The sequence below is a fragment of the Trachypithecus francoisi genome, unplaced genomic scaffold (assembly GCF_009764315.1).
Source record: "Trachypithecus francoisi isolate TF-2019V2 unplaced genomic scaffold, Tfra_2.0 Lachesis_group3, whole genome shotgun sequence".
Lineage (NCBI taxonomy): Eukaryota > Metazoa > Chordata > Mammalia > Primates > Cercopithecidae > Trachypithecus > Trachypithecus francoisi.
In genome coordinates, this window is record NW_022681468.1 from 141685456 (window position 1) to 141712849 (window position 27394).

General features: G+C 40.6%; 1 protein-coding gene across 2 annotated transcripts in view; it reads left to right on the plus strand.

The window, feature by feature from the left end:
• The window catches only part of FBN1 (fibrillin 1), a 249205-nt gene extending 222180 nt beyond the window's left edge, over positions 1 to 27025 (plus strand). The window contains exons 50-62 of one of the 2 annotated variants that reach the window (XM_033190199.1): positions 467 to 586; positions 2195 to 2317; positions 4585 to 4716; positions 6941 to 7066; positions 7639 to 7845; positions 9544 to 9669; positions 9923 to 10045; positions 13340 to 13456; positions 13721 to 13849; positions 14603 to 14722; positions 19856 to 20087; positions 22600 to 22774; positions 23952 to 24488. In XM_033190199.1, coding sequence (XP_033046090.1) covers positions 467 to 586; positions 2195 to 2317; positions 4585 to 4716; positions 6941 to 7066; positions 7639 to 7845; positions 9544 to 9669; positions 9923 to 10045; positions 13340 to 13456; positions 13721 to 13849; positions 14603 to 14722; positions 19856 to 20087; positions 22600 to 22774; positions 23952 to 24341 — 2120 coding nt within the window. In that variant the 3' untranslated portion in view covers positions 24342 to 24488. Of the gene's footprint in view, positions 1 to 466; positions 587 to 2194; positions 2318 to 4584; positions 4717 to 6940; positions 7067 to 7638; positions 7846 to 9543; positions 9670 to 9922; positions 10046 to 13339; positions 13457 to 13720; positions 13850 to 14602; positions 14723 to 19855; positions 20088 to 22599; positions 22775 to 23951 lie in introns of both variants that reach the window. The other variant, XM_033190198.1, reaches the window with a different exon arrangement.
• The last annotated feature ends 369 nt before the right edge of the window (positions 27026 to 27394 follow it).

The window sequence follows — 27394 nt, forward strand, 5'->3', positions numbered from 1 at the left end:
ACGGCTATAAACCTGAGATAATAAGACATGCATACTCCTTTTTTGCAAAAACAGAATGAGAATTAAACATTACAGATCAGGCTGGGCATGGTAGCTCACACCTTTAATCCCAGCACTTTGGGATGCTGAGGTGGGCGGATTGCTTGAGGTCAAGAGTTCAAGACCAGCCTGGCCAACATGATGAAACCCTGTCTCTACTAAAAATACAAAAATTACCTGGGCATGGTGGTGTGCACCTGTAATTCCAGCTACTCAGGAGGCTGAGGCATGAGAATCACTTGACCTGAGAGGCAGAGGTTGCATGAGCTGAAATCACACCACAGCACTCTAGCCTGGATGAGAAAGTGAGACTCTGTCTCAAAAAAAAAAAAAAAAAAAAAAAAAATTACAGTTTAAAATCCTCTGATAGAATAAAAGGTATTATCTCAATTCATCATGTTTTGGATACATTCCTGGTTTCTTGCAGATACTGATGAATGTTCTGTCGGCAATCCTTGTGGAAATGGAACCTGCAAGAATGTGATTGGAGGTTTTGAATGCACCTGTGAGGAGGGATTTGAGCCCGGTCCAATGATGACATGTGAAGGTACATCTCTTAAACAGAGAACAGTTGATTACATGTACTGATCATGGGAACAATTGGTTGATTACAAGTCTTAATATTAAATACAACTCAGGGTGTATATAATAAAGATCATCTAGGCCTGATGGGCCATTTGATCATTCTTCTTTTGTGGCCTCTTCTCTGTAGGGAAAGAGAGATATCCAAGAAAGCTACAGCTGTGTGCTCATGGCACATCTACACTGTATATTACAGAGAGTTCTTGTTGGTGTCTCCCTACTACTTATATTTAGATGCTCCCGTGTTGTTTAATACCTTCTTTCTTACTCTCACTTTCTCCTTCTTTCTGTTTGTCTCTCATGTTCCCTTTCTTTTTCTTTTCTCTTTTTCTCTACTTTTCTGTTTCTAGAAGCACTGCACACTAAGATACCCACCAACATCCTGTAGCCATTTGGAAGCAATCACAGCAAAAGTGGTTGCCTATAATATATAAGCATCTGAAAAGTGTCCATCCATAAGCCTAGTGGAATGTATGAAAAGAAGGAAAGGGAGGGAGTGTCTAGAGCAGTGGCTCTCAAAGGGTGGTTCCCAAGAGCAGCTGTATCAGCATCACCTGTGAACTTATTAGAAATGAACATTGTCAGTCCTCATCCAAGACCTCCTAAATCAGAAACTCAGAGAGTGGGGTGGAGCCCAGCAGCCCTCTAGGTGATCTGATACGCTCTCAAGTAGGGACTCACTGGCCTGAGGAAAGAATGAAGGAGAGGTGAAGGCAGAGAATAAAGTTGGTAGCAAAGAGAGCTTTCATCAGATATGATCCATCAATGCCCATTGTCAGAGTTGTGGTAAATCTTTAAAGATTGTGACTAAGTCATGATCTGGGCTCTCACTCATGTTCTTAGTCAGCACTGGCCTTGGGGAGCAACATGATAGTTGAGATGGTCTATTTTAATCCTGCTTTTCCAAAACACATTCTGATGGTTCCAAATTCTGCAGTCTGCAGAAATCACTCTTTTTCCATCAATGGTAAATTCATTCCCATCTATTTAAGGTTTGAACATGGGCATCTGTGTAAACTGAGTGTCTCTGTCAGTATAAAATGATCTGGAACACTATTTGTTTGGGCAGAATAATCGCTGTTATTTCACAGGAGCCTCTTTGTATGGGGAAAGAGAGGTGGTTAACAGTATTGGAGGAGTTGGCTTCTATGCTGACCACAATTGTTTTGGCGGAATGGAGCAAAACTGATTCCCACGCCATGTAACTGTAGGGAGTGACAAATGGTCAACCTGAGCCTTCAAAGCCAGAATTTCAGAAAAGCTCCTCCTATGTTGAGTGGCCTGTAATTTCCCATCCACCTAAATAATCATTAATAATTATACCAGGACAACAAACATAAACTGGGACTGTTCTGAGAGAATCGGGAGTGGAGAGTCACACTACTTATACCAAATATAAAATAATCAACCCATTTTATAATTTCCTGGAAATGGGAGACCACTTGATCCATTCATGTTTATGACAAGGAAGCATTGCAACTTTTGGTAAAAGTTTTAGAGTTTTTATTTAATTGGTAGGTTCCCTTTTGTTGCTGTCCATGATCCCTTATTTTCTTACCCTCCTCTGCTGCAGATATAAATGAATGTGCCCAGAATCCTCTGCTCTGTGCCTTCCGATGTGTAAACACTTATGGGTCATATGAATGCAAATGTCCCGTGGGATATGTGCTCAGAGAAGACCGTAGGATGTGCAAAGGTGAGTCATTGTGTTCAAGGTCATCTAAGCTAGGAAGCTCTAACTCTGTGAGGGGAGATGTCCCTCAAAGCTTCCATTAGTAGGGGAGGGCTGGGAATTGGGGAATATAAATAGTCCATGGACAAAACGGGGGTTGTCACTCACTGCCACGTTTCCCCCTAAATTGTAGCTGGAAGCATCATCAAGCCAAGTCAAGGACTGCACTGCAGATCCTTTATTATGTCTCACTGTGCATTGCATGCTCACAACATGCCAGTATTTCTACAAGATGTGGGAATATAAAGAAAAAGACATTTCCCCACATTCAAAAGACCCAATATGAAGAGATTGAGACAGATATAAATAAGTTCTCATAATACAGTGTAATAAATGCTATGGTGGTTATATATACAAAATGCTCTGAGAACACCAAAGGATATTCTATTTCAAGAAAGGGGTAACACGTGGAATCTACTTTAGCTAAACCATCTCCATTAAAAATACCTCCTGAACACCTGCAATTTCCTAAGCACTGAACTAGGCTCTATTTCACAAGCTTCAGTAATCATTGAGTTTACTCTTGAAGAGATCTGATTTGCTCCTATCAAGATCTTAAATGAACAGACACCTGTTCTCTCAAGATGGCATAAATATAATTTTGCGTAAGAGTGGGGAAATTTCCTAAATGCAAAGTCCTAATAATATGCAGAATAAATTTTAAATGTCTCAGCTCAGAGCATGTAAAAGGGAAAGATAAAAAAGGAAGAAGTGCAATAGGACAGAAAGTAAAGACTGAGGAAGGCCCAACCAAGTCCAGAAGAGGAAATGAAGGAGGGAAGAACCAGTAGAGAATAAGATATTTTTAGATGTTTGGCTTTTCATTAAAGTATAAAAACCATATATATATATGTTTATATATAAACCTGGGTTCTGTGTTTATATATATAACCTGGGCTCTGTGTTCTTGTGACACTGTATTCTTGGCGAGACCCATTTTGTTCTATATATAAACATATATAGATATATGGTTTTTATACTTTAATGAATATATGTTCATATGTATATAAAATAGTCATTCTACTATTGTATCCTGTTTATTAATATTACCATATAAAAATAATGTCATATTGGCCAGGCGCAGTGGCTCATGACTGTAATCCCAGCACTTTGGGATGCCAAGGTGGGTGGATCACCTGAGGTCAGGAGTTCGAGACCAGCCTGGCCAACATAGTGAAACCCTCTCTCTACTAAAAATGCAAACATTAGCTGGGCATAGTGGCTCATTCTTGTAATCTCAGCTCCTCGGGAGGCTGAGGCAGAAGAATCACTTGAACCCGGGAGGTGAAGGTTGCAGTGAGCTGAGATCATGCCACTGTACTCCAGTCTGGATGACGGAGTAAGATTCCATCTCAAAAAAATAATAATATCATATTATAATATATTGTGTTATTATTATATTTATTGCATAATGTAAGCTTTGGTTTGTTATTCTATTATGATCCATTATGGTTATAGTACTGTTATTATAATTATTGCATTATCATATATTGTGATTACAATGCTGTTATAATTATTGTTATACTAAGATATATCCATTATATTATAGTTACATGAGGCCCTTTTAGTTCAATTAATCAACAAGAATTAGAAATCAGGCCTCAACAAAGGAGTATAAAACATAAAGAAAGGGACAGCCAGGCGCGATGGCTCATACCTGTAATCCCAGCACTTTGGAAGGCCAAGGTGGGTGGATCACTTGAGGCCAGGAGTTTGAGACCATCCTGGACAACATGGTGAAACCTCGTTTCTACTAAAAACACAAAAAAATTTAGCTGGGTGTGGTGGTGCATGCCTGTATAATCCCAGATACTCGGGAGGCTGAGGCATGAGAATCACTTGAACCTGGGAGGCAGAGGTTGAAGTGAGCTGAGATTGGGCCATTGCACTGCAGCCTGGGCAACAGAGAGAGACTCTGTCAAAAACATAAATAAATAAAAATAAAAATAAATAAAGGAAGGGGAAGGGAGAAAAAGCATGATTAGAATCATGCTTCTTGAAGAGGTTGTCAGTTGATTAGGGAGCAATTTCTTCAAGTTCAAAGGTGGTTAGAAGATTCCTTTCCATTCTTTAGAGATCATACTCAACACAGCAGAAGGAAATACAGCCAATACTGAAATAACATAGATGAAAATTGGTTACTTACTAACAATTTTATGTTGAAAAGTCAGGTAATTAAGGCAGATATATGCATTTTCTTTGACAAATTTGTGATCGTACATTTTTTACAGACGAGGATGAGTGTGAAGAGGGAAAACATGACTGTACTGAAAAACAAATGGAATGCAAGAACCTCATTGGCACATACATGTGCATCTGTGGACCCGGGTATCAGCGGAGACCTGATGGAGAAGGCTGTGTAGGTAAGAGGATCCCTGTGGAAGGAGCTTTGAGTGCATCAGAAGTGACAGTGGACAGAAGGAACCTGGGCTCTGTGTTCTCGTGACACTGTTTTTGGTGAGACCCATTTTGTTCTCTTACCTCATGTCAAGACTCTCCATGGTGGTGCCCTTGCCTCATGATCATTTGTGAATTCCAAGAGCACTGTCATTGTCCCTCTGAGCTGGCCTTTCTCTACTTTCTTAACCCATTTGCTGCCAGGATTTGAACAGCCTGCCTTTTCTCTATTCTCCTCCTTTACTTTCCATACTCTTTTGTTGATTTGGGGGTCAATTCTCCCCATCACATTGGAATGCCTCCCTATTGACTTAACTTTTCTACCAGTGCCCTGACATTGAATACAAATGCCAGGTACCTCTGAATCAGGAATGTCTCGAAACTGTCGGGATCTACCTCCAGAAAATCTGGTCTTGTCGAGAGTAGCATCCAGGCACTGATATTTTTTTAAAGCTCCTCAGCTGATTCTAATATGGATCCAACATTGAGAACTTCAGCTTTAGACCAGGAGTTGGCAAACTACTAGAGCCTAGAGGCCAATTCCAGCCTGCCAGCCCACTGTGTGTTTTTATAAATAAAGTTTTATTAAACATAGATATAACCATTCATTTGCATATTGTCCATGGCTACTTTCATGCCACAATGGCAGAGCCAAGTGGTTGCAACAAAGACCATATGACCCACAAAGCCTAAAATATTTCCTATTTGACCCTAACAAAAAGTTTCCTGACCACTGCTTAGATAATAATTATAGGAGAAAATTATTAAAATCTTCTCACATGCATACCCTTTCTTTTTAAAAATAAATGGTGTTATAAAGATATATTTTATGTTGTCATTCAAGAAGATTAAGAATTCCATTGCCCTTTTGCTCTTTACAATACAGATTGAAGCAGTAATTAAAGAACAGACTCTAAAAGCACAGAAAAAGAAAATATGTAGATAAATTTTCACACACTGGATCCTCCTGGATCAGTAATTCTCAACCTCAGCTGCACTTTGGAATCACTTGGGAAGCTCAAGTTCAACCTCAGATATTCTGATTGAATTGGTCTGGGGTGGCTTGGGCATTGGGGTTTTGAACCTGTTTTAACACTGTTCGGGATGTCACCTTCCAACTTTCTGTCTTTCCTAGTGAGAGCTCCATCTGAGGGACCCTGAACTATTCTCAAAGGAAGGGAAGCACCTCAGCAAATTATTTTTGATCTTTCTAAATAATCATCAGATAATTCTAAGAATCTATAGATATTTTAATGTTTTTTTAAAACCTGGGAAACTGAATTGTAGTTTATGATTTCTTAATAATATTGTTGAAATATTACAATAAACACAACCTATATTGAAGATATAATCTAGATTAATCTCAAGATTAATCTAGACAAACTGCCCCAGATCAGTATTGACCATTATAGACATTATTCTAATATGTATTAAAATATTTCTTTCATATGCTGATATTCACATTTTTCCCTCCTTCACTTGAAATAACCTTTTGAGAGTCCTTTTTGCGTCCAAATATGAAAAGATTCAAATTTTACTAAATGAAAAATGTAAGTGGGCATAAAATGCCACCATCTATGTTTAAGTATATAAAATGCTATCAGTTATGCTTTTAAAAGATCAGAAGTGCACACACACATACATACATTATGTATGTATTTGCTTTTATATGTGTAATCCAGCTCTGGAAGGATACATTAGAAATTGGCCCCAGAATTGGTTGCTTTTCAGGAGAGGAGTTTGGTGTCTGGGAAATAGGGAATGAAAGGGGTACTTTTGCTGAATCCCCTTTTGTACCTTTTTAATTTTGAACCCTGTGAAGAGATAAGCTATTTACAAACTATATAGGAAAGAAGGAAGAAAATCTATCCTATAAAAGATTCAGATGGCTCTTTCTGTTTTCAGTCCTTCAATGGAACCAAACAGTTAAGAATGAATGAAGTCCCTTTCATGCCTTTTAAATTTTGAGCCATGTGAACAGATTAGTGATTCAAAAGCTAAGTTAAGAAGGAAAGATGAGAGAGAGGGAAGGAAGGTGAGAGCGAAGGAAGGGAGGAAGGAAAGAAAAAGGAACAAAGGGAAGGAGGGAGGGAGGGAGGGAGGAAGGAAGGAACCAAGGAAGGAACTCCATCCTCTATAAAATAGTCAGATGACTCGTCTTGTTTTTGGTCCTTCAATAAAATCAAACAGATGAGAATGAATGTCAGACGAAGCCAGGGATCTGTGAGAATGGGCGCTGCCTCAACACCCGTGGGAGCTACACCTGTGAGTGTAATGATGGGTTTACCGCCAGCCCCAACCAGGACGAGTGCCTTGGTGAGTACAATTGGCAGCATGCTTTCCTAAGCTCAGCCTCCACACTGGGCTGCCGGAAACCCAGACCTCTTATTTGAAATACAAGAAAATGTCAAAATCTGAGGAAGGATAAAAAATGTTCATATTTTGGAGATGCCGTAGTGACTGTGATTGTCCATTGGGCTTAGCACCACCCTGCAGCTAAATTCTTCCTTTGCTAATTGGATCCTGAATCACTTGTTTGGAATTTCTTGGCTGCCTTTGAAGCCCTTGGTGATCAGGATCCACTTCCATATGTTTCTCTGCCCCTCTCTCTGTAAGCATGGCTATTCCCCTGTATTTCTGGGAGCAGACAGAGTTATAAGCTTGTCTAGGCCAATGTCTTTCTGCCTACTCACTGAATGTCTTATTTGTTTCCCTCAGACGTCATCCTTTTTCTTTTACTGCTGTCTCCAGCTTTCCCCTCTTGCTTCTTCTCACCCAGGGTAAAGTGTTACATCCTTTTTTGGTTTTTATATCTGACCAAATTTTTAATACCTTGTTTGCTCTTAACATTTCCTGACATCCCCTTTGCCATATAATGTCCCTTCCAGACAATCGGGAAGGGTACTGCTTCACAGAGGTGCTACAAAACATGTGTCAGATCGGCTCCAGCAACAGGAACCCTGTCACCAAATCTGAATGCTGCTGTGATGGAGGGAGAGGCTGGGGTCCCCACTGTGAGATCTGCCCTTTCCAGGGGACTGTGGCTTTCAAGAAACTCTGTCCCCATGGCCGGGGATTCATGACCAACGGAGCAGGTACTTCATTTATAATCCAAAAATACTTGCAGGGAATCTGTTTGTTTTCTGTATGAAAAACAGATGAAAATACAGAATCTGCAATATGTGGCTAGGTTGAGTTGCACAGCTGAGGCCAACAAAAATTCTTCATTTTGGAGTTTTAGACATTTGAGGTCATGCTGCCAAAGTGGCCTTGGTCCACTTGATTAAGCTGTGTGTGCTGAGGACTCTCCCTCTGCATTCCAGCAAGCCTTCAACTTTTTCAACAGAAGTTTACTATAAGTCAGTTGGCTACTCGGAATATAATTTTTTAAGTTTTTCGATGAACTTTGAAATAAATGATTATTAAAGGCCCAAAACAGTCCACCAAGATATGGAACTCCTAAAACTGGCCAAACTATATTGCATAAAAGAAGTATAAATCATGCTGATATCCTGGCAATTAAACACGATTGCATCTGGAAAAGCACAAGCTCCTTAACTGAAGCAGGATGAGGAGAATGTTAGAGTGTCTAAGGCAACTCTAGAGATTTCTAGGCCTGTCACTAATATGATTCCTGTGTTTATCAACTGTAACTACAATTGGTTTTTAGTTCATAAAAGGACTGAGAAAAGGTGAGAGCTTCTTTGAGCTTCTTGGGAGGGAATTGGAAGTGAAAGGGGAAGAAGGAGGTTAAGAAGGATTTGTGTTTATATGGGAAAGATGTAGCTGAAGGCAGAATAACGAAACTGGAGGTGATTTAAAAAAAAAAAAACACAGACCTAGAAAGATAAGATGGAGTGACCAAAAGGAATTTATGATTCTTTGGAGGATATAGCAATAAGATGGTCAAAAAAAACTCATTTCTAGAGACCAATAAGAGTATGCTAAATTGCACTTCAGAGCAGACTTGTACCCAGCTGTTGGTATAAAATGGTTATTTGGCAGTCAAGGGCTGCAAACCCATGTGGAAAGTGCTTGTATTGGCACTTCGCCAAGCAGTAAGGTGGCAAATGGGTCAAGATATGGAGGACAGTGGCTTTAATGCTCAACAGCGCATGTTGACCCAGTCTTTCTCTCTGTGGTAGAGCCATGAGTAAGGGTCTCCCTTCCTTAGCAGGTTGCAAAACCCCAGCACTGTCATCCACCTCAGAGCCCTGGTTAGTTTTCTCCCTCATTAGAGGACAGAAGTTCATCTCATTTCCCCAATATTATGTAATTTGAACTTCTTCAAGATTAACCACAAACACAACAAAAATAATGTTAAAAAAAAAAAAAAGAAAGAAACCTTACTTCTTATTTTGAGCATGCAATATTAGGGGGGAAATGGGGTTTCCTCGTCAAAAGGATCTGCTTCTGTGATTCATTTATGAGATATCAGCAGGAGGCAAGCTTAATGGCATGAGATGACACAAAAAGCCAAATATGTCTAGATGCGCTGGCTGTCTATGGACCCAGAAGAGAAAAATATATATTTGGAAGACCAATGGTTTTTAAAGTCTTTCTGTAGCTGAATTATTTTATCAATTATAGTCTAATGAAGTTGATTGTTTGCCTTTTGATATAGCTACTGTTACATATTAAATTTATGCTGTCATCTTTACTGGTTTAATTTCTTAGGCCGAAAATATAGTAAGACAATTTATTAGTATGTACACTGAAGTGACCCCCTGCATATTAATGTTGTCAATTTTATGATACATTGCTTATCTTAATTTATATTTGTTAAATTACAGATATCGATGAATGCAAGGTTATTCATGATGTTTGCCGAAATGGGGAGTGTGTCAATGACAGAGGATCGTATCATTGCATTTGTAAAACTGGGTACACTCCAGATATAACCGGGACTTCCTGTGTAGGTAAGTGTCTATTTCTGATGGCTTATCCTCAAGTGGAAATTTTAGATTATGGAAAAAAAAAAAAAAAAACCCAAAGCTAAAGCTCTAAAAAGTCTATGCAGTTTCATAGGAAAGCATAGGACAATCATCAAAGTCTACACAGAGTTTACTTTTTCTTTCCCCAAAACTATAATTATTTGTTAGACCCTGTGGAAATTGAGCATGTAGACATCATTTGTAGATGCACAGTCACACTGTATTTCTTTGATCATAGATCTGAACGAGTGCAACCAGGCTCCCAAACCCTGCAATTTTATCTGCAAAAACACAGAAGGGAGTTACCAGTGTTCATGCCCGAAAGGCTACATTCTGCAAGAGGATGGAAGGAGCTGCAAAGGTAAAGTAGAATTGACCATTGCCTCTCACCTAGCTCCTGACACATGGCTGCATTCCTTTGCCTGTAAGGACTCCACAGGCAAGCCGAAGACCTGCTTTGCAGGCAGGAGGTGCTTCCCTGGGGTTAATGCCTCCATGGGACCTACCTCCTATGCTGGAGGGAGGGAGGCTAAAGCCAGGGAGACTGTGGAGGACCCGTGGGAGCAGCCATCCTCACTGCATGCCCCCTGGGCATCCATGGCGGCCATCCATGACAGTCTCAGAGATAGCAGGGCCAGTTCTCAGTGGCTCTAGCGGGGCAGATTCTTAATTGGTGACCTCCTCTCTGCTTTCTGGTTTTTGTATTTATTCTTTATAGCTGTATAGTTCAGGTTTCCAGGGAGGTCCTGCCTCGGAATAATCAGTGCCATGATCCTAGAGGACATGATGCCAAATGAATTAGGTGCTGTGTCCAGATTTTTGTTCTGCAGAAAAAGTCCATTTCTGCCTTCTAGGAGCTTCCCTGAGACATAAATATCACACAGAATTAAGAACCAGCAAAGCTCTGGGCAGAAATCCCTTCTCAACCAGAAGTTATCCTTTGCAAAACTTTTTGGTGTAAATTTACTCCTGTGAACATCTTCCTCAACAATAAGAATGTTATATTTAGTGAATAGCACTAGTGAGTCATACTTAACAATAATTTGGGAAATGAGCGATTTGGAGAAGAAAAGGTAAACCAAGTGGTAGACCAAGAGATATCATGTCATGCCATGAAACTTTGAAGGAAATTTATAGAAACGTACAGAAGTAAGGAAGGTAAAGGGTAGAGTGGAATCTTTTTTTCCTATTTTTTTCTCATAAAGCTTAAGTTCTTCCACTTACTTGGTATATATAACTAAATATCAAATGAATGATGCAGCTGTGTGTACCACTGAATCTGAGAAGAGGCTAGAAGGGTGGAGGATGGGACCAGCACATCCCCACGAAGATGGATAGGATCCAGATTGGAGGAGGGGAGAGGAGAGAAGTGGAGAGCAGCAAGAAGTTGGGCTCTTGACCTTTTTCCTGTGTCTGCTGAAAGGGAGAGTTAAGAGGCATGTAATAGAGGATGACATCATGGGCAACTGCCTGAGGCCCTCCTGTGCAGCACAAAGCCTGTCTAATCCTGTAGTTTGGGGAGAGGAAGTTGAGAGACCTACTTACACATTCTAACCATCTTAAATGAACAGTTGCTCATAGCTTTGTTCTTCTCAAATGTGGAACTTATTTTACATCTGGGGTCACTGTGAGTTCTAGGCAATGTGGAGCTATAACTCAGAGCCATAAATGTATTTGTATAAATGAAGAACCAAATTCAAGGGGAAAATATGTCTCATTGTATATATTATCTGTAACAAGCAAAACAAATTTATAGCATTTTTTCTAACCTCTGGGGACAGAAAATTCTCAAAAGTTTCTAGCAATTAAAAGATGAAAAATGGAAATGCATCAGTAAAGTTCTGTTTATGGCTTTAGGAGTGCAAAGAGCAACTGTAATTTTTACATGTCCACTCACAACTTGTCCCTTTTCCTATTTTTTCTCATAAGGTTCAAATTCTTCCACTTACTTGGTATGTATAACTAAATATCAAATGAATAGTGCAGATAGTTGCACCATGGACACTGAGAAGGAAGAGGCCAGAAGGGTGGCTGTGAGAGGAGTATGGGAGCAGCACATCCCCAATGGGTGGGATGCAGATTAGAGGGGAGAAGAGGAGGAAGGGTGTTCTTGGAGGCAAGAGCAGCGAGTGCTGCTGTTCTTCATGTGCTGTACTCATGAAATAGTGTTAGGAGAAATCACTGAGTCATCTTCCTCACCTGTTGCCGGTGAGCTTCAGCAAATGTGTCATGATGCTCTAGCCAAGCTCCTTGGGCCATAGATAGGGGAAACCAGTCCACAGGCTCTGAGAAAGCTGAACAGACAGTGCGTATCAGTCAAGCTTTCAGCAGTGGAAAGAGCACAGGACGGGATGCATTATAAGAGAAGCCGGAACTAGGACAGGTCTTGGAAGGGTCTCTCAGTGTAGGTCCACTCCAGATGTTACTCTAGCCAGGAGCTGGCCCTGTGGAGTGAACGCAGTCACTGGCAAAGCTAGCACTGATCTGCAGCTCCAACACAGTTGTGCAGATGGTGGGGGCATAGTGGTTGAATTTGTGATAAAATAAAGTCACTTATGTGTTTTTCCTGAATATGTGGCAGTTTTAAAATTATCATTAAAATTTAGCTAGAAGTTAGAACACAACATTTCATCTCTTGATATCCTGAAATAACATTGGAGTTAAGAATGCAACTACAAGTTGAGGCATTGAGGAGAGAGGCCTGGTAAAGCAGAGGGCTTTATGGAGATGTGGGAAACAATGTTGGATAAACACTGGACGCAGTTGTCAGTTTTGGATTTTTGTTTTTCTTTATTTTTGTTGTTGTGTTTGAGATGAGGTTTCACTCTGTTGCCCAGGCTGGAGTGCAGTGGTGCGATCTCAGCTCACTGCAACCTCTGCCTCCCAGGTAGCTGGGATTACAGGCATGCAGCACCACACCCAGCTCATTTTTGTGTTTTCACTAGAGACAGGTTTTGCCATGTTGCCCAGGCTGGTCTCAAACTCCTGAGCTCAAAGTGATCAGCCTGCCTTGGCCTCCCAAAGTGCTGGGAATACAGCACGCTTGGCCTGGAGGCAGTTTTATTAAAGTGCCTTTAGCTATTAAAATGAATTTTTCCTTTGCTTTGTTTCCTTCCTGATTGCTCAATTTTGTTTTATCCTAAGACGAATCCCTAATTAAAGAAATCAGATTTTGTTTTTGACAAGTTCTTTTGAGTAGATTAAAAACAGCAAACAGAAAAGAACTAAGCCAGCAAATTAATTTCCAGCTTCAACATTTCTCTTTATGTTTTAACTTAAATAGATCTTTTCAATGCTCTGGAAAATTTGCAGAATCATTCATCTTTTACTTCATTTAAAAATTTGTTTAAAATGTCATGATTTATTTGAAATTCCTTTGTCGAGGAATTCCTGCATTTCTCCTATTAGAATTATGTTTTCTTGGATCCCCCAAAGATCTCTCTAATTTTTTTGAGGGGAGGAGGGTCTAAATTGATACCTTGTTTTATCTTTCAGATCTTTACCCCCTGTGTCTCTCCTTGCCTTTTGCTGTGGCTTCTTTCTAGTCAGGGTCAGTTGAGACTTCCAGATCAAACTCAGAGCTGCTTCATGGGGCAGCTTCCCTGATCCTGTTTTGTTGACTTGACTCAAATGCCTATCTTGCATTTTGTGATAGATCTTGATGAGTGTGCAACCAAGCAACACAACTGCCAGTTCCTGTGTGTTAACACCATTGGTGGCTTCACATGCAAATGTCCTCCCGGATTTACCCAACACCATACGGCCTGCATTGGTGAGTAGGAGAGGAAAAATCCTACATGGAATGTAGCGATTCTTTTAAGGGATTATTTTCTATTTCCTCTGCTGTTGGGATAAGAAAACAAAAGCTCAAAGAAATATAGGAGTGTGTGTATGTGTGAGCACACCTGTATATGTATGTGAAGAGTTGTTGGCTTTATTTGGTCTTTTCTGAGTCATCCTTCTAACTTTCTTTTAAACGACACAAAGTGAGCTTTGGGGAATTTTAACCCGTCTTTGCCCCCACTGCTTCTCATAGATAACAATGAATGCACCTCTGACATCAATCTGTGCGGGTCTAAGGGCATTTGCCAGAACACTCCTGGAAGCTTCACCTGTGAATGCCAGCGGGGATTCTCACTTGATCAAACCGGCTCCAGCTGTGAAGGTGGGTGGAGACCTCAGCTGCGATCCAGCTGGTAAATCCTTGTGGTGGTGGCAAGCGTGGCTATCGGCACCTTCATCATCAGCCTCTGTGAGATAGCAGATCTGAGCCCAGGGGGGCACCCAGCTAAAACAGTGTGCACAGGTCCTGTATCTTAGAGATTCATGTTTTGTCTCATGCTTGTGTCTAACACACATGCCTTTCCTAAGTATTTCAAGACCTTTTCTGCTCCGTTTTTAATTTAACCTAATGGGGAATAACTCAGTCAAGAAAAATAGGCAGACTCTTGACTTTGATTCATTAATTTTCTGGTCACTTGGTCCAGAGCCATAAAGGGATTTCTCCCATGTGGACTAAACATATGAGGAATAGCTCTTCTGATGACGTTTAATCAAAAGTTTAAATGATATTTTTAGGAGTTGATTGTGGCTTTGACACATTTTGGTTTCTAATTGTGGCACCAAAAAAAAAAAAAAAAACCAGCAAACACAAATAACTTATAACTTACAGAGCTGTCCCGGAGAGTGCCTTGGACTTTGCACTAATTTCCTGATCATTTTTATTTGTAGACTTTGCCAGGGCTCTCTGAATGTTTTTCTCCTTGGACTAAGCAGCAGTTCCAGAAGAGATATTCTTGAATTTTTTGGTGGTAGAATAATGTGTAGGATGTGTAGGGGCCAGATTTCTTATTAGAATCTGTGTGGCTTCAGAGAGAGATGTTGAGTTGGCGTCATGGTGGCTCTGCTTCTTTTTCAGACGTGGACGAGTGCGAGGGTAACCACCGCTGCCAGCACGGCTGCCAGAACATCATCGGGGGCTATAGGTGCAGCTGCCCCCAGGGCTACCTCCAGCACTACCAGTGGAACCAGTGTGTTGGCAAGTAACTTTTCCTCACTCTCAAGATGCATGGCTATCAGCTCCTATGAAGCAAAACACTGCTTTCTTTCTGAAGCTGTAAATGTGCTATTGAAGCAACAAATACTCATTTAAAATTGCCCTAACCTGGTTGAAACCCAAGGGAAGTAACAGTCTTTGCAAAAGCAGCAAACTAAGGAAAAAAAATCGTAATCAAGGATACTTTGAGAGCATCTGAAATGAAATGTCCCCAGAATTTCTTGAAGCCCAGTATCCTCCACCCTCCTACTGCACCGCTAGTCATCAGCCCACACTTGAGTTATGTTAACATCAGGGGTCAAAAAATCTTACTTATGACTGAAAAATATCAGCCAGCCAGAGGCTATTTTGAGTGACTTTTGGCCTGAAGATGCCAAAGTAGTTCTGTTCAGCTCTACACATTTTGGGATAGAGTGCAAGCAGGAAACACAGCAAGGGTTTTTCTTTTTTCTTTTTTTTTTTTTCAAGATTGCTAAGTTCTTTTGATAATTAAGGGAGATCTACAGACTCTCTCATTAAATTGAAATGATGTCATCTTTGATTCTACAATGTCATGGGAAAATAACTCTTAATGCACATCACAGAATCAAAACATTGTGAGTTTGGAGGGATACCAGAAGCCGTTTAGCTCAGGCACGTTGTTTTACAGATAAGGACCTAGAAGTCCAGAAAGGGAAGGTAGTATGTCCTTGTCCAGTTATTTAGTGACATGCTTGGAACTAGAATCCACAATTCTTAACTTTCTGATTAGAGCTGCCTTTCAAGTGTCACATTCACTTGTTTTTGTTCGTTCAGCAAGTGTCTGGAGTGCCACTGCAAGCTTGGTGCTTTGGTAAACTGTTCTGGTTGCCACTACACTATTCGGTAGAGCCCTCCTTAGCAAAAACTCAAAGAATTACTGCTTCCTGGGTGCAGGCTCTGCATTGCAATGGTTCACTTTCATGCAGATGAAGACATATTTGGTGTGTTTTCATTTATCAAAATCATCTCGGTCATCTAGTTTGATTCTACACAGGACAGCTTTGCAGTGGTGCATCGGGTTGACTAAAGTGACCCCTGTGCTCTAGGAGTTTAGACTGCGCAAGTCTCTGGCTAGCTATCTGGTTTTAATCAAAATGTCTTTGTTCATTAGCAGCTCAGGGAGGTCTTTGATGTTAATCACCAGTTTCTGACATTGTTCACAGAACTTCCAGAGTGAACTTCATTGATCCAGTACCCCGTTTATGAGCCTGTCTTTTTTTTTTTTTTTTTTTTTTTTGAGACGGAGTCTCGCTCTATCGCCCAGGCTGGAGTGCAGTGGTGCAATCTTGGCTAACTGCAAGCTCCGCCTCCCAGGTTCACGCCATTCTCCTGCCTCAGCCTCCTGAGCAGCTGGGACTGCACTCGCCACCACGCCCAGCTAATTTTTTGTATTTTTAGTAGAGACAGGGTTTCACCATGTTAGCCAGGATGGTCTCGATCTCCTGACCCCATGATCCACCCACCTCAGCCTCCCAAAGTGCTGGGATTACAGGCGTGAGCCACCGCGCCCAGCCTATTTAGGTCCTTTTAATAATGCTGGAGCTAAGTGAAAAAACATAAGAGAGGAAAGGTATGTCGCTCCTGTACCTTCTCCTCCTCGTCCTACCATCAGTCTGAGGATAGTAGAGGCGACCAGGCCATGCACTAGTGTCTTGGAGATTCTGCTCTAGTCTTGTGAAGATCATCTCCTGGCTGGACACTCTAAAAAAATAAGTTGATTTAGAAGTCAGAAGAAGTTTGGGGTTCTTAATGCCTCCAACTGCCAAATTGCCCTCATAAATCTTGAGAATTAGAGTTATCTAGAATGAGCATTGCCTTGGGCTAAAAGAGCTTCCCCAGAAAGACAAGAAACAGAGCAGATCTCTTAGACCAGCCCTTCCTGGATCTTCACTCCCAGGTGGCTGGAAGTTCACTCTTTGGGGTAAGGAGGCCACCGATTTCATTGCTTTCTAGAAGTAAATTTCAAAAATTTAGCTTGCAGATAGACAGAGTTAACCCATTTTCCTCTAGAGAAAGTGAGTAAAAGAAAGCCCATCCTGCATTTGTGAATTTTCCTATCGGTACTCCCTTAAGGCCACAGCTAACATGAACAGTGCAATCTGGATGCTGAAATCTCTGATTTTAGAGGACAGAGTGGTGGGTTTCAATCCACTTTTAAGGAGTGGTTCTCAGACTTTAATGCTATTTTGATAAAACTCGAATTGTCTCTTTTTATAAAACAAACAAAACCCTCGCCAAATCTAAGTACCAACTGGAAGAATAAAACAAATATTTTGGAGTGTAAAAAAAATTCCTTGTGGAGTCATTTGCTGCAGAGTGCAGAGGATGAAAAAGGTCAGGAAGAGTGCAAGACATGTTAACCAAATCGTGGTGTTTGTATATTGATACAAAGGGCAAGTGCACAAACATGCTGTTTTTTAAAATGTAAACACTGAATATTTGCCAATTTCTTATTTTAATCTGTGCTCTACTCCATCCTACCTCTCCAACCTAGATAAGCAAGTTTAATTTAAACTTTATTAAATTCTCAGGGAGGGAAGAAAATGTAAAATAAAATGTAAAAGAATGTGAAGGGGAGGGGGAGAACTCTTGATCCTTGTAGTAACACAGATAGATGCTCAAAGTTAAAAAGAACCTTAGATCTAGCCTTCCCTCTTTCCTAATATGTAAATCCTTCTATAACTTCCTTGCTTATCCCAGTTTGGCTGAAATACCACCTTAAAGGGCGCTCACTGTCTCCCAAGATAGCCCAATCTATGTGTAGACAGCTTTTAATACTTAGAAATGTCTTTTTTTGGTATAAAAAAAATCATTTCTCCTGCCTCTAATTTCTCACTTGGTCCTACTTCTGCTCTTTGGAGGAAAAGACACAGAATAACTCTAAGAATGACAAGTCTTCCCCCTCATATACCCACGCCCTGCAGGTTTTATTAGTCAGGGTCCCAGCAAGAAACAGATGGCTGAGGCCAACCAAAAGTGGGGAACAGGGGAGCAGAGCTTGCTCCTGCTCCATAGATCAGCCACGTGGAGCCACGAGCAGGTGGAGAGGGTGGAGGATGGACATGGAGGAGCAAGAAGACATCAGCCCAGGGGTGTTCTCTCCACTGAATTAAATATGCTTGGATCTTCATTCTTTGTTTGACATGGAGCTTGGTGCCAGTGGTTTCTGTTGCTCTCTATTGCGCACTTCATCCTCAATTTAAAATAAGGAGAAATAACACAGACAATGTGTTGAACACAGAAAGAGAAAGGGAAGAATAAGAAAGAGAAAATTGTTATTTCTATTTTAAGAGGCCTGGTGCCCAAGTGACATTAGGTGGAGACTTGAAGGTCTTTGGATATAAAACATCTTCAGACAGGCAAAGTTAAAGTCAAAGACCTGTAGCTGAAGGGAAGGAGGGAAAGAGAGAAAGAAGGAGGGAAAGAGAAGGAAGGAAGGAAGGAAGGAAGGAAGGAAGGAAGGAGGGAAAGGGAGGGAGGGAGGGAGGGAAGGAGAGAAGGAAAGAAGGTAGGAGGGAAGTAGGCATGGAAGGAGGGAAAGAAGGAAGGCAGGCAGGAAGGAAATATGAATATATACTAAATATATACAAGTGAGCATCCTTCCCCACCACTTTTATCCACCTGTTTTCTAATTTAAAAAAAAAAGAAAAAATAGATTTTTTGAGAAACAGTGTTTTTCTTTATAAATGAATCTGCCTTAGCAAAGAAGGTAAACGTATTACAGGAGAAAGGAAGCACCAGCTTAAATGTGGAGCATCTCTTGAGAGGCACTGTAGTATAAAGGAAAGCACACGGATGGCCTTTGCAGTCCAACAGACCTGGCTGTGAATTTCTGCCCCGCTGCTGCTGGCTGTGACATCTTGGAAGAGCTTTCTGAGTCTCACTTTCTTCAGCTGTAAAACAGAGAATATACCGCTTTCTCAGGATTGTTAGGAAAGCTAAGGAAATGAATGGGCAACGCCTGTATCCTATCTATCATAAAACAGGTATCTAATAAACATTCATTTGCTTCCCCTTCCTCGCTTCCATAGGAATTGGGTATTCACTAAGAGAAGGCCAGTCTATCTACATTCAAATAAACGTACGCCTGAAAATGGGCTATGGCAGTTAAGAAACGTCTTACCAGCAAGTTTCCAACCTGCCCTGCAAAGGCAGGTCTACAAAAATATATTAGAGACTTCCAAAAATTATAAATCAGAAATAATGAGAAACTCATGGTTTTCTCCCTTCTAGCTGATTTTTTTAAGTCAGATTTCTTTTTCCTGCTTCCTAGCATCAGACTTGGCAGGTCCCTGTGGGTAGCCAGTCCTGCAGCTTCTGTCTCTCTTGTGGGTTTTCCCCAATTACTACTCGTGAAGTCTGCACCGATTCTCTTCCAGCCACACTTAGTTTTAGACAGGGCTCAGACACTCTGGGCAGGAGGCTGGTTTGAATAAGGAGGGGGCCGATTCAGTGATGGGAGCAGACATACCAGAAGGCATTATTCATCTCCCAGAACAAGTACCTGGGGGCTTTTGCAGATTTTTGAAAAGGAAGTCCAAATGGGGCAGACACTTGGGGCAGGATATCAGCCCTTGCCAGATCGGCACATCCTGAAATAGGCGGACAGGGAAAGCATCCTGTGGGAAAATGGTTGGTCTCTGCTTTTGAGATATTTGTCTCCTTGCTGGGCACTTGTGAAGCCAGGGCACAGAGAACTGCAAGATTCCTTCCCTCCCACCTTGAACCCTAAATCCTAGCTACGGACCAGCACCATGTTGGTTCGTGACTGGATGTTTACATGGAGCAGAAGATACCAGTGTTGACTTCTGATGAGAACTGGAGTCTGCTGGTCCTCAGAATGCCATCCTCTAATGCCCTCTGCCTGGTGCATTTGACTTCATCTTCCATGTTTACTTACAACATAGCAAAAAGCCACATCCCTGCCCGCGTCTTCCTCTGCTGTTGCTCTCTCCACCCAGCCACCTCTGCCTGTCTTCCCTTCCTGAGAGCCTAGCTGAGGGCCAGCTGGCCGGCAGCGAGTGGCCAGATCCAATGTCCTCAATAGAAATCTCTGGCTGCTGCCACACATGCCGCTTCTTCTTTGCCCTGCAGATGAAAACGAATGCCTCAGCGCTCACATCTGCGGAGGAGCCTCCTGTCACAACACCCTGGGGAGCTACAAGTGCATGTGTCCCGCCGGCTTCCAGTATGAACAGTTCAGTGGAGGATGCCAAGACATCAATGAATGTGGCTCTTCGCAGGCCCCCTGCAGCTACGGCTGTTCCAACACCGAGGGTGGTTACCTGTGTGGCTGTCCACCTGGTTACTTCCGCATAGGCCAAGGGTAAGCACTGCTCTTCCTGGTCATGGTTGGAGATTCTGTCATTCGTAATATAATTAAGTCTACTGAACTCAACATTACCTGTCCTAGCAGAGGAGAACCATGCTTTTTGTAATCCTAAAATTAATTCCAGTTAGCTTGGCAAAAGTTTTAGGTTATTTTATTTGAAAGGAAGCATCTGGATTTCTGGAAACATCAAACAGAGTAATGAAACTACATTGTAAATATCTCACTATATGACTTCTCTATCTCATTCTCTTGATCTTCATGTCTTGTTGGGAAGTGATTTGTCTCTCTGTAAATACACCTCTGCCAACTCATGACAGAACTGGGCTCACCCTGGACACGACTGATCCTCTCTTCTGGGGCAGGGAGGATTCTATCTGGACTTAAAATGCCTTTGTATCTAGCTCCTGTTAGGATAAGTCAAAGACATCCCTTTGGGTTGGAGATCATTTAGGTTTTAAATTATATTTTACATTTCAGACTTGAATGTACATTAAATATTACCAAAGGTGCATTGGGCATGAGAATTGAAACACTTACTGTATTTTCCTGGTAAAAACAAAAACAAAAACAAACGAACAAACAAAAAAAAAAACCACTTCACTAAATTATAGGTATGTCTGTGTAAGAGTTGGGGCAGGGAAGGCCTATTTTTAGTTTACTCACTGATTTAAAAGTTTAGTGTTAAGTTTTCAAAGTTTGAATCTTTTTTCCTGCTGAATTAATCTGGACTCGGGTGTCTGCCTAGTTTTAGCTATCCTGGGAGGAAGTGCACATTTTAACTTTTTAATTAGGAACACGTAGACATTAAATATATATACATATTATGTACTCCCCCACATGCATGTACACACACACCCCCACACACATCCACACTTACACCAAATTATTAATGTAGCAGTCTTTGATTTCTTGACATACAAACATCAAGTGATTCATTTTGGATCTGGGTAGGTAGAAGAATGTTTCGTGGGAAGCACACAGAATGCCAGCAATCGGACACAAATTCCCAGATGTTTGTGTCTGGCTCTCAGTAGACTCATTCTTTATAGTTTAATGCCAGAACCATTTTTTCCCAGCAAAAATTGTGACACTCTAAACTGGCTTTTGGCCAGTGGGATTTTGTAGTCACACTTCTTATAAGTGGTGCTCCCGGGATATGAAAATACTGGAAAGGAGTTCTGAGAAAGGAACCAAAGCCTGCAAATTTGCAGTTTACCTCCGAATAATGTAATCATTGTGTGAATGTATACGCATGCGCACACACCCACAGGCTGAGCATTTATCAGTTCATCCATTGTATTGTTTCTACATATTTCATGTTGCAAGATAAAGAGGAAAGGAAGTGTGTTGGACTCTGGCAAGTTTAGGGGAAACAGTAGGAACCTATAAATTGCTTTGAAATACAACAGATATTCTGTTTATTGGCAACATATTTTGAATCCTGAGGGTATATAGGAAAATGAGTTCTAAAGAGCAGATCAGCTACTACAGAAAAACAGATAAATAATCTTTGGTCTACATTATGACCCATTGTTAGAAATCTACCCATTTAAAACAGTTTTGGCCCCTCTGAATCACTAGAGTGGACTCTGCCCCCAAATAAAGATTCTTTTAAGGACCATTAGAATGTTTCAACACATTTGGAAAGAGGAGCTTGATAAATACACATTCCAAGTGGCCTCTGAAATAGTAAGCAGAATAACAAAACAAGGTACTTGTGAAACATTCGAGCCTCCCTCCATAACTTGGCTTTGATAACTGAAAGGCAAAGAAAAACAGCTGAACGAGTTCTCTCTTGGGCATGGATTTATTTATCCATCTTCACATGAGTCACAGCCAGTGGCCCTAGTGGTTTTGAATGACTTGAAACAGTTTCCCACAGTTGGGCAAGCTCTGATACATGCATTTTATATACTGCATATCATCATAGTTTATTATTAAATTAACCTTCATTATCACCTGGGCTTTCTTCTTATCCTCAGTAGCATCAGCAAAAGTGACACGTCAAGGAATAGGAGCAATTGCTCCAAAGCTTGAGTGAGGAAGAATAATGATGGAAGTGGAGGAATGCAAGAAACCCAACAGTGATGTCTCACACCTCACTCACTCCCATGGAGCCTGTTTCATCAAAAGAAGCCATTTTTATTTAGCCTCCCAAGTTACATGGCCTCCCTCATCGACTGTTCTCTTGTTTCCACTCCGTGTCTCCTCCCCAGTATAAGTACTGAAAAATGCTTTCCATGTTAGGTTTGGAAATGAAGAGATAAATAAATATGCAAGACAGGGTCTTGAAAGGCAGTAGAAAGAAATCAATACATTCAGGGAACTGGGAATTAGAGGCCAAACGGAGGACCTCAATGTAGTTCTCAGAACTAGCTGATCCTCCAGCGGACAAGCAAGGGCTGTATCTCACAAGTGCAGGGAGCAGGCTTCACCAGAACTCTTGCACCACCTACCTTGTCTTCCCATTCTAATTAAAAACATCTATGCTCCCCTTCTGCTGCAGGCACTGTGTTTCTGGAATGGGCATGGGCCGAGGAAACCCAGAGCCCCCTGTCAGTGGTGAAATGGATGACAATTCGCTCTCCCCAGAGGCTTGTTACGAGTGTAAGATCAATGGCTACCCCAAACGGGGCAGGAAACGGAGAAGCACAAACGAAACTGATGCCTCCAATATCGAGGTGGGTCAGAAGGTAGTTTCTTCTGATGTCTCCTATAGTGGAAAGTCCTTCCAGATTCCTGTGGTTTCCTCCAAAGTGTGAAAAAGCTCCCCAGGGAGAAACTCCAGACATTCCCTGAGCTCTAGGCTGTATTTTACAAGAGGCCGTGGGGCTTTCTGGAGTTTCTTGCTGCTTTTCGGGAGTGCCCATTTGAAGGTTTTCACATACTTGCTCATTTCCTCTGTCTCGCCAAAAAAAAAGTCAAATACCCACCCAAAGTCTGCTGAAAGGATAAGGCCTGAGATCCAGGACAGCAAGTGGGCAGAATAGCGAAGTGACATAGTGCTCCCTACGTAGGGACGCCAAGTTCTGAAAGCTAGAGGCTCCTGTACTGAAAAGAGCCATGTGGAGTGTGAGGGAACTTGGATCGTAGACAAAAATAACGTGGAGCTGAAGCAGCCTGGTTTCCTTTGCCTACGGCTGCTGCAGCCTTTCAGTCAACTCAGAAGTGCACAGATATTCACCCAGACCTCTGGCTCTGGGCCCATAGAATCCAGCACATGTGGCCCCAGAGAGGCAAGCAAGAAGCCAGGTGAGAAGCATTGACTATTAGCAGATCATCACAGTCAGGAAGTAGGCTCATAGGTGTGTCCTTAGGAGGAGACGGTTTTGCGTCAGTGAATCAAATTGAAATAGTCTGGTTCTTCGTATTGGTGCTGCAGCCCATCTGCTGTCGTTTAAGAAATGAGATAAGTCTTTGGAAAGAAAATAATCTATTAAAACAGTGGTTCTCAAACTTGAGCGTGCATCTGAATCACCTACTAGGTCGTGTTAAAATTGATTGCTGGGAGACATCCCCAGGGTTTCTGATTCAGTAGTTCTGGGGTGATGCCGAGAATTTGCAGTTCTAACAGATTCCCAGGTGATGCTGATGCAGCTTGTTCAGGGACTACACTTTGAGACCTCCAGATACAAATGATTCCAACTTTTCTCCCTGACATCAGTTAATATTTTCAAATATTACAAATATGTGCCAATTTAGTACATTCGTGGTCTAAACAAAATGCTTTCAATATTGTATATGCAGCATAAGGCAGAAAATTGTATTAGTGTGAAATTTGAGTCATTTTTTTCTTTAACATGACAGCTAAGTGGCATATGTACATTGCATTTAACTCATTGCCATATGTCTTTCCAGGATCAATCGGAAACAAAAGCCAATGTGAGTCTTGCAAGTTGGGATGTTGAGAAGACGGCCATCTTCGCTTTCAATATTTCCCACGTCAGTAACAAGGTTCGAATCCTAGAACTCCTTCCAGCTCTTACAACTCTGACGAATCACAACAGATACTTGATCGAATCTGGAAATGAAGATGGCTTCTTTAAAATCAACCAAAAGGAAGGGATCAGCTACCTCCACTTCACAAAGAAGAAGCCAGTGGCTGGAACCTATTCATTACAAATCAGTAGTACTCCACTTTATAAAAAGAAAGAACTTAACCAACTAGAAGACAAATATGACAAAGACTACCTCAGTGGTGAACTGGGTGATAATCTGAAGATGAAAATCCAGGTTTTGCTTCATTAATTCACCATCCAGAGACCAAATAATTAAAAGAAAAACAAATATAGATAGGTAGAACTATATTTTCCCCCAATCAGAATCATCATATCATAGGTACAATCTTTCACCAAGTAAATTTGTATAAATAAGCACTATTCTTGTATTACCAAAGCAAGGTACAGGTGACTACCCTAGTTCAAAACAACCACTTTCTCAGGCTTCTCGTGTGTGTAGCTAAGCTACCTTGTCATATGTGTTGATTCTTGAAAACTGGGACATGTATTTCCATTGGGGGTTGGCCATTTATGCTGACATGCCATCCTTCCAGCAAACGTACAGGAATGTGCTTTCAATTGATGGACTATGTTTTTGCAAATTTGTAAACTTTGCTTCTCCAAATACCAGTACTAGGTTGGCCATTTATGATACCTATTTGGTGCTAGTAAATTTTCAAACTAGATTTATAAATGCACTGTAATATTTACACAACTTAGAAACCAAATTACAAGTATTCAGTTCCAATACTTCATTAATTTCAATCAACCAAAGTTAGTTCAGTAGCTTATCTCAGTTATGAGTATAATACATTACATGTAAATTAAGTGTGTGTATACTGTAATCGTGCTATTTTTTATCATTGAAACATTTATAAACTAGAATAATAATGCCCTTAATGTGAGGGTTTGTAATGGTGCTTATTAAGACCAAAGACTTGCTAAATGTATACACCAAATGGTAATGAAATTTCTGTGACTGGCCCACGCGTGCATAGAGGTCTGGGAGGACCAGGAAACAGCCTCAGTGGCCAGAGGATCACCAGTGCATCCTTCATCACAGCATGTGCAATATGCCAAGATTACCCTCGGTCATTCCTGTCAACAAGGGGTCAATGTCATAAATGTCACAATAAAACAATCTCTTCTTTTTTTTAGTTTACCCCTTGGCTTTGTGTTCTTGCATGGATTTGGGGTTGGAGGGGCCATTCTGGATGCTAAATAAAGTCTCCTGGATTTAAATTATCCTGGGTCTGTTAGTTATGGCTTATAAAGGTACCAAATCTGTAACCACTAGAAGAAAATTTAACATGTAAGTCGATCCCTTGTTTTATCCATTGAAGATAGCAGAGTCTGGTGTCATTAACCTGACTTGCTTGTGAGAAATTTAGATTGTAGAGTCATTTCTGAAACATGACCTAACTAATCTTGTGACTTTTAAACTTTCAGATTTAAATAGTTTTAAATATCAAGTTCAGTCATTGTCTTACAGCACATGAATTTCATTATAATAGGTTTATCATGCCCCCCTCTCAAATACACACAGTTTTGGCAAGACTTAGGTTGTTCTGTTCCATTTTTTTTTCCCCCAAACATCTTTTGTTAGTCAATGCTCATCTAATTACAAAGGGATAATCCCAGACTGTATCCAATTACTATAACTTTTGGTTTCTTAATGTCATAATTTTAAGTCTGTTTTATTTTAAGTGCAATATTGAGTATTTAGCTGTTAGGCTCATTCCATTGATATGAAATAATTTTTTAAATCCCTAAGGGCAGGAAAGCATTTCATGGTAGTGAAAATAAGGGGAAATAAGATTGCTGCATGAAGGTGGGGGGTGGAGAAACTAGGTAGGACACAGGAAAATGCTCTCAAAATCTTTGAAGAGCTCAGCTGAAAAAAATGGAGTAGATTTGGCTCATACTATTCTGGAAGGCAAAACCAGGGTCAGCTGATGTCAGTCCCAGTTTAATACACACGGTCCCAATTACAGAGCTACTCACTGAAAGAATGGGTTTCCTTGCACTGTGGTGAGCTCCCTGTCACAAGATAGAAGAGTTTCAGTCTAGGCTTAATGGCAACCATTGGACAAAGATGCTTTCTTCCACCTAATAGGCCATGAACATCTTGAAGGTATTTTTGTATCTCTAATTTTGTTTATAATAGGTGCTCAACAGAATGAACTGAATGGCTATTACAAAGGGGGGTTGTACCTTGGGTAAGAGGTTAAAATATAATTCAAAATTTCCGTCTAACTCTGCACCTATGGAACCATGTGATAGAGGTGTATTAAAATTGTTAGTGAAGAATATATAGCATATGGTAAACAACAGTTTGCATATGGAAAATGTCTGATGATTTAACCAGAACTGCATTATATTCAATAATGGATTTTTCTTTATAACAAACAACGGGAGAAAATGGAGTTGGCACACAGTGGATCACTTTGATATTTTTAATAGTCCAAGTCTGGATTTTATTTATTCCAGAGCCAACAATTTTGAACAGCATATTTTCCATGTTTCTGACTGTAACAAAACATTTTCCTCATTGTTCCATTGTAAATATTCCTCTTGTTGGAACTCTTTAATCCTGAGATTTCAACCTGTACCTTTCAATTGTCTGTGACCTTTCAATTTCACTTTCAATAGTTGAAGAACTTGGCTTTGTAAATCTCTCAGAAGCTTGAAAAGATCTTGTCTCTACCCCCTCAGCCCATTTCATTTGCCAATAATTATTTTGTAAGTAGGATTGAAATGAACTCAGCTGGCCTTGTGAAATGTTTAAACTTGCACAAACAACTACATTTTTGTTCAACAAATAGCAGTTTACTCAGCCAAAATCACTTTGGACATTGCCATTACAAATACTGTTAAACTTCAGAAATCATGTCTGTAAATTAGATGAGCCAAAATAAAGGACAATTGGGTTGATGCTGTATTAGTATCCTTAAAAGTTATATACCCATAAACTGTTAGGGATTTTAAAATTACCGTCAACTTGGTCCACAGAATATACTTTATTCTGGTTTTAACTGTAGTTCTTGGAGAACTGTATTAGAAATGTAATTAGAAATGTAATTATTAAATGATGTAAGGACATTGCTTTTAAAGTTAGAAGATCATTACTGGCAGAAATATTAGTTTCACATTTATACCTGAAGACAGATATTTACCCCTTGCCAATTTAAAATAACACTTTGTAAAAAAGAAGAAAAAAACCAATTTACTTCATTATGCTTTTTTTGAAACCCAATATGAGCCTGACATTACATATGAGTTAGGAAAAGATTGTCTATGTTA